The 10,727-nt window shown below is 40.9% G+C and overlaps 1 protein-coding gene across 1 annotated transcript; it reads right to left on the bottom strand.

The window, feature by feature from the left end:
* Positions 1–3: 3 nt before the first annotated feature.
* chst14 (carbohydrate (N-acetylgalactosamine 4-0) sulfotransferase 14) lies at positions 4–3,206 on the bottom strand. The gene is made up of 2 exons (XM_086161849.1): positions 2,802–3,206; positions 4–1,362 (listed from the first exon to the last, which is right to left on the bottom strand). Exons 1-2 carry the CDS (start codon positions 3,093–3,095, stop codon positions 535–537), a joined length of 1,122 nt encoding a protein of 373 aa, XP_086017975.1. The 5' UTR covers positions 3,096–3,206; the 3' UTR covers positions 4–534.
* Positions 3,207–10,727: the final 7,521 nt, after the last annotated feature.

Here is a 10,727-nt window from a genome sequence, read left to right on the forward strand (position 1 = left end):
GTCAAGTTTTACATGTCATAGGTTGACACACTACAATCAGTTTTATTCAAGAGTAAATAGCAGATGGTTATAAGATAGATGGTAGGCGGATGGAATGAGACTGCGTCAAAAACAAGCATGATTTCAAATCCAAAACCAGCTGAGTGAGAATACAAGACCCATTTAAGCCTGCTAAACCACTGACTGTCCACTAAAGTGGTTAACCCTTTACCAACTTGTCTAAGCCTGGCCTTGAAACCATATTAACATTTCAGTCAGTGTACCATGAACATGCATTTATTGGAATGGTGCATGGCAGGAATGTTGAAAGATTCTGATTTACACTTCAGTAACTTTATATTTTCCTTTGTGTGCAGCTCACTTTAGTGGTTGTCTATTCAGTTTCCATATTTTGGAATATTCAGCAGTTTGCAATACTGTACAGACATCAAGTAAAAAATGGGTGAAAGGCATCAGATTATTTTTTGCTCCACAGAAGTTTAAAAAAAAAGTTAAAAGTGATTCTCTATTTAGAAAAAAAACATCATCTAATGTTTAATGCCGGCAGTGTTCAGTGGTTGTGTTGGGGAGGGGATAAGTGAAGAGGGAAAAGTCTAAAATATACTTTGGCAAGAGTTCCCTCAGCAGCTTTTGTGGCACACTGCACAGATAATAGTGCAGCGTCTGCAAGGTGACCGGCTTGTACCATGTTTGCCTCTCTGGAAAGTGAACACTGGGTGGCGCTCCTATTTTCTGGAGCACAAACTCAGCGTCACTCTCAAGATGCTCATAGGCGCCAATAAAGTCATACGACACGGCACATGGTTGGCATAAGTTGTACATGGGCATCCAGTGCTCATTCGTACGCTCCATGTCTTCATCCACCAAGTAACGCACAAACTCAGCAAAGGTGACATCGTCTCCTGTTACTAATGTGTTCTTATTGTAGCCCTTCCTGTAACGCCTTATGATCTCAACGCCATACTTTCTCTGGTAGGACTCAATCTCTCCAAACTTGTTCCTATAAGCAGAGAGCAGCCGCTCCATGGGTTCCCGCACAAACATGAACTTAAAGTAATGCTTGAGACGGTATCGTATCTCATCCGGTTTTAACGACGACAAAAACACCAGGTCGCGCTGATGGTCCATCTTGATGTTGACTTGCACATTCTTTAGCGCTCCGCTGAGGACCTTCATGACCCTCTTCCAGTTGGAGCAAGCCACTTTTGGGACATAACAGTAGAGGAAGTGGTACTCGTCATTCACCAGGATGTGTTGCAGCAGTGTCTTCCTCTGCAGGGGGTTCAAGGTCCAGATACTGTGGGGCATATTCTTTTGGCTGCACATGGTCCTGATGGTCCGGTTACGGATCTCCTGTATGATCTGACAAAGTGGAGTGGTGTTAAAGGATGCATATCCCACCTATTCGAATATGGATATAAAGGTAAGTCTGTGGTAAATCCTGTCTTAGTCAGATTTGTCCCATAATATACTGCTACAATACTATCCGAATCATTTCAAGCAACCCTCATTAAGATAGCATAGTTTGAATGATGTGCATATTAATCAGGTAGAGAATGCCTTATGAACAAACAACAGTCAAGTCATATGGAACATGCACGAGAACTTCAAATTTAAAGACATTCGGCTTCACATCTGGTAATCTCACCCCTGCTGCATTTTGTTTGCTCTTCCTCAGCAACTTTTACAGCTACATTGTTGAGAGTATCGTAAACAGCTGCATCACCGCTCTGGACCGCAAATGTAAGGACTGCAGAAGATAACTAGAGTCCCACTGCCTTCTTAGCGGGCCATCTATCGCTACAGTCCACAGGTAAACTGCCTTCATCGCCGAGGACCACATCCACCCCCCCATCCCCAACAGGGACTGTTCACACTCCTACCCTCCATCCGAAGGTACTGGAGTGTGAGATGTCGAATGATTAGACTAAAGAACTTGTTCTATCCAACTGACAGGAGCCAACAGCCATGTCAGGACAATTCTGCATGTTACATCCAGCACAGCCAGTGCTGCAATCAACTGTCCATGTAACTTAACTGTTTATTTAAATCGTCTGCATGCAACCTGCATCTGCACTTTGTGAGTTCGCACATTCAAAGCTTCATTCAAGTTTACCTTGCACATCTTACTAATAGTGTTTACATTTCTGTGCACTGTTTACATCTGGTGAGAACAGTACGTTATTATCATTTACTTACCGCTACCCTGCTGGCTTGACTGCGGACAGCAAAATGAGAATTTCACTGCACATGGAAACATGTTTCCACACTGCACATGACAATAACCACTTTCAACACTCAAAGAAACACTTTATCCTGCCTCTTATGTGAGTGGTAACAAGATCATTTCACTTAATGCACTCTCAATAACAACTTGATCTCACTTTAAGGTTTTGGGAATCAAACCAAAGGAAGTAGACGGATACATGCATGTAGAGGTTTTAGTGGAGAAAATAGGAAACAAAAAATCCATCTGCAGTTGAATGTCTGTAGAGAGATCCGTTTAACATCGGACAGATGTGCAAACAGCAAGATGCTCAGTGGAAATATGGTCTTAAAAAGGTATGATACTCAGTGGGCAAAAGTAAACTGTGGAACCCTGAAACTTTGCAATGTACCCATTTTCAACACAATATTGTGTGTGCGTGTCTTTCCTTGCAGCCCTTGTACTTAAAAACAGTGCGGAGACAACAAAGAAGTCTTGACAGAGGATTGGATCCCCTGGGTGAAAACATCCCACACTTTGCCCACTAACCGCGCAACGACCCCCGGATGAAGCCCCGTCTTCAAGTTAAAAGTACCTGGAACTCTTCGTCCGCGGCGGTTCGGCCGAGTTTCCCTCCTTGCCGGTGAAAATCCAACCGTTTACCGTTCCCCCGAGGTGGAGGCGTTTCCATGCTATTGAGCATTCCTTTCTCTATCATGAGCAGCAGGCCTCCGGATGCTACGATCACCAGGAAGGTTAGCACGGAGGGGAGCACGGCGGCGCCGCGGCGGCCAGAAACCGAACTCACGGTGGTCCTAAAGTTCATAACCGAGCCGCTCCTGACTCCCCCGGTCCGTTTCACGCCGTAGTCCTGTCTACGAGGAAGCATGGTGAGAATTTACTCGAGTCCGGTGAACCTTAATGTCGACAACATGCTACTTCGGTGAAGTGAAAACCCCATCGGTCACCTACCACGTACCCATATTTAAGTTCAGAACTCGAGGAAGATTCGCAGCGGCGCGGCGTTTCCTGTGCGAACTGTCAAAATAAAACACTTCGCTCACATCCCATTCACTCGTAAATCGTAAATCTGCGCTTAAAATGCGTTTAATAAATCGCATTTTGATGAGAACATTTAGAGCATATTGTTTTAGTTTTCAAAAGAACCCCCCCCTCCCCCCAATCCATACTTTTAATAACATGTGAATAGGAGGATATTTTGCAGACGACGTGCTGAGACAAGGCAGATGTTCCGTGAACATGATAAAATTTAGAAAAACGTTGCAGTGTTGAATTTATATTTTAACAATTTTATTGTTACAACAAAAAAGTTAAAAAAATTATAAAATAATTTATGAAAATTGTTTGACTGTATAGAAACAGACAAAATATGACCAACCAACACTGGCTTAATAGAATCGAATGTCAATGATATAAATTGGTACAAGGATACAGAAGGACATTCATTTTGTATGCAATCAATTAACTGTAAGAGTGGAAATTAATAAAATAAATAATAATAACAATGTAAAAAATGGCAAGGGGAGTAAAATATGTATTTAACTCGATGGATCTAAAGGAATATCAGTCGTAAAACTGTATATTGTTTGGTTTTTGGATTTTTACATAAGTTTCAGCGATTTCTTATTTAATTCAAAATCGTTTATAAAGAATGTAAAATTGGGGGAACATGTTTGCATTCTGTTTTCATGTGTGTTGAATCTAAAATTTAAAACATCATGGGCCACATTTGGCATGTGGGCCTTGAGTTTGATCACATGTGCTCTAAAGCATTTAGGACAGGGGTGGGCAATTATTTTGGCTGGTGGGCCACATTTCTTTTTTAATTTTTATGCGCAGGCCAACTAAGTACCATGTAAATTGAACCAAATGAAAATTGCAATTTCAATATTTACATTTTTTGGCATTTTATTTCAACTTTAAAATAATTTATGATCATATAATTGTGCTGACATTATTTTCTATGGAATCATCCATATTAAATTAAACAAAGGGAAAATATAAGGAGTTTCTAAATTCAATGTGGATTGAAAAGACTTATCAGAATATTCAAAGAAAATGGTTTGGCTGGCCGGATAAAAAAGCAAAACGGGCGTAAAATGACCAGATCTAATCTAAAAGATATTCGGATGGGAGTCCTCAGAGTTAAGTGTCCAAAGTAAAATTTTTCTAAGAGATTTTTTTTGTCTCAGTTATTTGAAGAATGCTTCTAAAAATATCAGACCCTCCCAGTTCCTTCCCATAATACTTCATCTTATTCTTTCCTTTGCTAAGCCTGGCAAAAAAAAAGAGAAAATAATATCAAGAAATGCGCCATCATACTGTGACTGAACTAAAAGACCTGTATATCTTGGCTGTGCTCGAATAGCTTGTTCTGATGAGGAGCCCAAGAATAGAACATTTAGATATTAATTATATTCGTCTCCTGACTTAATTCATCAATATACCATTAAAGGGGTGGCACTGTGGTAAATCTGCCTCGACGGGGGCTCTTCTTCTTCCCGTGTCTGTCCTGGATTTCCTACGGGATATCCGGTTCCATCCCACAGTCCAAAATTCATGCACTAGGTTAATCGGAGACCACAAATTCCGAGGTGTGTAAATAAGGTAGTGAATGGTTGTGTATCTCTACATGTGGCCCTGTGATCTACTTGCGATTGCTCCAGGATGAACTCTACTTCTTTCCCAATAGCAACTGGATGGGCTCCAGCCCCCTGCATCCTTGAGTACAGGGTAAGCGCTATAGATATAAAATTAATTCAGTTACCTTTTATTTGAACTCCAGGCAATAATTTCATATGTCAATGTTAAATTGCGCCGTATATTTGCCCCTCCCCCCATGAGATTGTAAAGCCTATTAAGATAAACCTGGAAAAAATGCCAGATTCTAAAACTAATCCTTTGCACATGTCCTGAAATTGTTTATCCACGTCCACGCCAGCAACTTGGATTTTTTTTCCCCAAATATTTGACATGACCACTCAGAGTTAAAGTATGGTGCATCTTTTCTTGCTGGTCTTTGTGCACCACCAGCCCGCTGTCTGAAAGACTTTTTTTCATTACAGAGTAAAAGTAAGGGATGTCTTCCCAGGGATCCACTGTTGCGCTGAGATAGTTTTATGTGCCTGAAAAGGATAATGATTTTGATGATGTGAAATAATATCTGTCAATTTAATCATGTTCAACTGTACATTGGACCCCAGTGACCCTTCATTTTGCACTGAAATTAAATTTTACCCGATGAAGATTAGGGCAGGTCAGGTCATTTGTTCGTCAAAGTGTCTAAGCAAAACCAGCTGACCAATTCTCGATCCATGGGATCTGTGTGGAGAATGATTATAAATAAAGTAACATTAATGTTTTCATCTTTTCTGTTATCTCTGAGGAGGCTGGCATTGCCACCTGGAGGTTAGGTTATGGTAGCCTGGTTAAGGTTAAAGAAAGAATGAATTTTGATATGCTTCAAACCTTAGCTCGTCTTAGCATCATACCTTTGAAACAAGCTGCAAGACAATGCTAATTTATCAATTAAAAATAAATCAGCTTGGAAAAGATATATAGATTACTTATTTTTGTCGTTGATTGTCATGGTTTGTTAACATCTGTGAAATGTAAGTTTAGCAGTTCTGATGCTAATTCTACCTGTATCTGTTGAAATTGCCCGAGTTTTCTCAATTCTCAGACTGTGTCTGCTACCATCTGGTGGAACAAAATACGGTCACACTTGAATAATAAAGATGCAAGAATTGCATGTACAAATACAAGAACTGATATACATTTATGTTTCAAAGTATATATATTACCTTTATCAACGTCAGTAGTTTGATTTAGCAAATATTTGGAAAAAGTTTGAATTTAGATACCGTGTTAATTAAGTCAAGATAAGAAAGGTAAGGTAAGGTTAGGTAAGGTAAACTTCATTGATCCTCATAGGGGAAGCTTCTTTGTCACAGCAGAGTAACAGTTATTATGTCGAAAAAATACAAAAAAAAGTAAAATAAATAGGAATATAAATAGAATTAAGAAGTGTTGTGGCAATTTTCCCAAGCCGAGAGATTCTAAAAAAGTCAGGACTCCCAAGGAGAGTCAGGACACCCAAGACATAGCGCAATGTTGCTTTTATCTTGCGTGCAAGAAGGGAAAAGCATAATACAGAGTTCTTTTGGGAAGTCTGGACCCAAATCCCGCCTGTGAGAGGGGCAGGTCACTCGTTTATAGTCCTTGGAGGTCTTCGAAGTCAGGTGTCGGGGGGACAGAGGTGTAGCATTCTTCTTCAGCCAATCACATTATTTTTTCTCCGTCTATGGAGTTGACCTCTTACCTAGTCGGGTCATTGTAGGTCAGGGATGGGGAGGGAGCAGCCGCCCCCTCCTCCCCTCCTCCCCTGGGCACGATAAGTCAGTCAGGGCGTCGTGACATTACCTTGCACGCAGCTGGGTACAAGACTTTTCAAAACATTCTGCAGTTTTTCTACTTCATACGCACTCCGCCATGAGAGAAGATAGGCATGTGAGATACACAAACAATTCGGTAGTCCATCAGTAAACAATTACCTGTTACGTACGTCAAGAGAAGATATCCGAATGAAAAATACGAATGATTCAACAACCTATCATTAAACAATTTTCTGTTACATACATCATAAAGGAAGATATTCGAAGGAGAGATAAAAACAATTTAGCAGGAAACAATTTACCCATTGCACTCCCTCCTTTTGTTGATTCATTGAACAATAATCTACACAACATTCATTCATAATCATTGACAGGAAAGATCACTCAGAGTTCTGTAAACCCTCGGCACATGGCCACCTCTTGGCGTTGGCCGTGTTCTTCATCATAGGACCTGAGTGTAAGGACATCGCTGATTTTGTGGGAAATAAGTTCCCTTCTTATCGAGCACTAATCAGTTAGAAATTGCAATGATATGATATGTTATACTGGAGCGCATTCGTCTCCTGATTGTGAATCAAAATTGGATTCACATTTCGAATTTGCCTGTTCATCTTCATTCTATCCCAGGAGCAACTGTACTTCACCCATTGTTATAGAATATGGCGGTGGCATTTTCCCTTCTCTGGATCTAGTTATCAATCGTTCTATCAGAGACTGTGCGTATTGTATACAGAAGCATCCACATAGACCCATGATGGTTATCCCCATAACGAGGGAGGTCATTACAGATAAAACCAGTACCTTATACCTCCCGAACATGCGTTCTAGCAAAATCGCTCAGCGGGTTATTTATGCTGGAAGGTTCTCTCATTTGAACTGACAGTGTTCTTAATCCTTCAAAGGCCTGGGTTACAGAACCATCAGGGGCTCGATTGTTTGGAATGAATGTATTACATTGCTCTCAAACAAACATACAAACGCTTCCTTTTTCTGTTAATAGCATATCAACAGCCATCCTAGTCTGCACTGTCATCAAGGAGGTGACTGACAGCAGTTTTGATAGTCCCACTACTGCATCTCGCGTTAAGTTCACCAAACCAACCTTTGTATATTGTAATGGATATAGTTTATCCTATCTACCGGTATGTTCTTGTTTGGTATTACCCGGATGAGCACAGACTCAAACCCCACTGCTATTTGATCCGCTAATTTGTACTCATCTGGTACTCCTCGTGGGATTCCAATGGCATTTATGCATGTGGGGCTAATAAAGGGCTGAGTCGACATTGGTGCCAAGTTTTGACCGTTTCGGCGTTTCTAACGTCTTAGCGCAGGGGTGGCGGGCCACATTTCTTATTTAATTTTTATGCATGGACCAACTAGGTGATCAAAATGAAAATTGGTGTAGTTCAGTTGCAGTCCGCCATACCCTTTTAGGCAGTGATCTATCCATGTCTTGGACACCGTGGGTTGCTCCACGGACCTCCTCGCTCCGGGTCTGGTTCCATTGAGGTCAACAGCTAAATGTTTAAGCCTGGGTGTTGTTGTTCTTGTTGTAAGTCCTTGAGCAGTGACTCTGGAGGGGTGTTGAGTGACCACCCAGACGACCAGGAGGCTCGCCGTGGTTCATCTAAGTCTACATTGTCCTGGAAGGCAGCACAAGTACCATCGTCGATGCCAATCCATATCATCTTGCTATACTCTCAAATAAGTTTTTTCTTTCATGGTTACACTTTTCATGTTTTCATGTGAGTCCCGAGTGTCATGCAGCGCATACCTCACGTGCCTCTGTTCCATGATTTCCTTCCTAGGGGATTCAGAGGTTTCTTTATTGGGTTGAAGTCAGTCTGCTCGGATTGGATAAATTTGTCTGTGCCCGTGGGACTCTTCCATGCCTCCTTGTCCATGTGGGTAGCTTCTGGCCCAGTGTCCTTTTCTGCCGCATCGAAGCACGTATCGGGGTCCCACTCACCCCCTGGTCTCCCATGGCCGCATCCTCTTCCTCTGTTTTAGCTACGTGTTCTGGCTTTGCCTTGTCAGTCTGTGTCCATGGTCATCATTTCAATCACTGGAATTTCTGTATCTCGCTGTTCCCCCGCCGTTTTCATCATGGTGAGGGATGCGAGGTGCTGCTCTGTTGTTTGTCTGCTCTCCTTCTTTGCACTCTTGTTATCTAGCTGTTGTTGTGTGTGCCAGCCATATCGTTGCTGCTCAGTCGATCGGCACACCTCCGAATAACTAACATATTGTTGATGTACCTGATACAAGAGATAGAAGATAGCGCGACATCAACGAATGAAGAGACAGTAGCAACAACATCAGGAATAACAATGGTCAACATAAAAGAACAGTGAGGGTGAAAAATACACAATCAGAACTAAACGACAATATGAATAGAGTGACATTAGCAATGAATTAAATAAATAAACAAAAATAGGCAGGATGTGTGCGGGCTGGGACAAAAAAGGATACGAAAGACAGCAGAGTTAGGGCATGGGGGGTGAATGGGTGAGGTAGTGAATGGGGTAAGGTATTGAGATTGTGGAAGCAGCACCCGTGCACTCAGGCTGGTCAGAGTTGTGTGCCGTCCAAAATACAGTTTAAAACTGTGTTACAATGTTCTTACTGCGATAAAGTTATTTATTGGAAATGTACACACATTTGAAATTATTTTTTTCAGCATACTTTGGATTCACCAAGAATGCTGAGCTCTACTGAAGGTAAAGTAATTGGCAAAATTGTTGAGAAGCTTTATTGCTTTTTTTGATGTAGATTTGCAAAAACAAAGAACATAGAAATATTCACATATTGTAGTGTATTATGCATCCCTATATCTGATGGGTGGTTACAGTACCAAACGTCTCACCACATTCAGAATACATTATGCAGCACGTAACTTCAGATGTTCTTCGAAGAGGCCACACCCAAAGCATACAGTTAAATGTGTGTGTGTGCGTGTGTGTGTGTGTGTGCCTGTGTGCTTGTGCTTGAACCAGGGATGGGCAATCATTTTGGCTAGCAGGCTACATTTTTATTTAATTTCTATGTGCGGGCCAACTAGGTAACATGTAAATTGAACCAAATGAAAATTGCAATTTCAATATTTACATTTTTTGGCATTTTATTTCAACTTTAAAATCATTAATGATCATATATAGGTATTGACATTATTTTGCATGTAATCATCCATACAAAATTAAACAAAAGGAAAAAATAACGAGTTTCTAAATTCAATATTGATTGAAAATACTCATTAAAATATTCTAAGAAAATAGTATGGCAGGCCAGATGAAGACGCGAAACAGATGTGACCCACGGGCTGTGAAATGCTTAGGTCTGATCTAAACTGTCAGCCATTTTAGACTATAGCAAAATCAGATATCTTGATAATAAGGTAAATTCACCAAATTGTACTCAAAATCATCAAATGAATGACGATAATACAAAAGCATCCCAAAAAATAAGCACACTCACACAGGGATGTGATCATTTTATACAGAGGAACAATAGAATCGAAATGCTATTACTGGGGAAAAAAATCAGCGAGTAAATCACCATCATAAAAAAAATGACCGAAGATGACCAAGACCTGTGGATTACGACATTTACCACTTTCTCATATAGCTGTGCACCTACTGGCTGAAAATCAAGGAATAGAATAGAATAAAACTTTGTTAATCCCAAAGGAAATTCGGGTTAAAGGTCAGACAAGGAACGCATTCTGAAGTATCTATCTGTCTGTCTGTCTGCCGGTCGATCAATCAATCGGTCTGTCTATCGGTCGATCGATCAATCGGCCTGTCTGTCTGTCTGTCTGTCTGTCTGTCTATCTATCTATCTATCTATCTATCTATCTATCTATCTATCTATCTATCTATCTATCTATCTATCTATCTATCCACGTATCTATCTATCTATAAATCCAGCTTTGACAATTAAATTCATTTTATTCATCAATAATCTTTCAAGACTTGAGATCAGCTGATGTTCGAGGAACGTGCTGGCATCGTGACACGACCCCCTCTCCTCCCTCCCCGCCTCTCTCTCTCTCTCTCTCTCTGTCTCTCTCTCTCTGTCTCTCTCTCTCTCTCTCTCTCTGCCACACC

Source organism: Fistularia commersonii, chromosome 16, assembly GCF_037954325.1.
Source record: "Fistularia commersonii isolate RoL2024-O1a breed Wild chromosome 16, RoL_Fcom_v1.0, whole genome shotgun sequence".
Classification (NCBI taxonomy): Eukaryota; Metazoa; Chordata; class Actinopteri; order Syngnathiformes; family Fistulariidae; genus Fistularia; species Fistularia commersonii.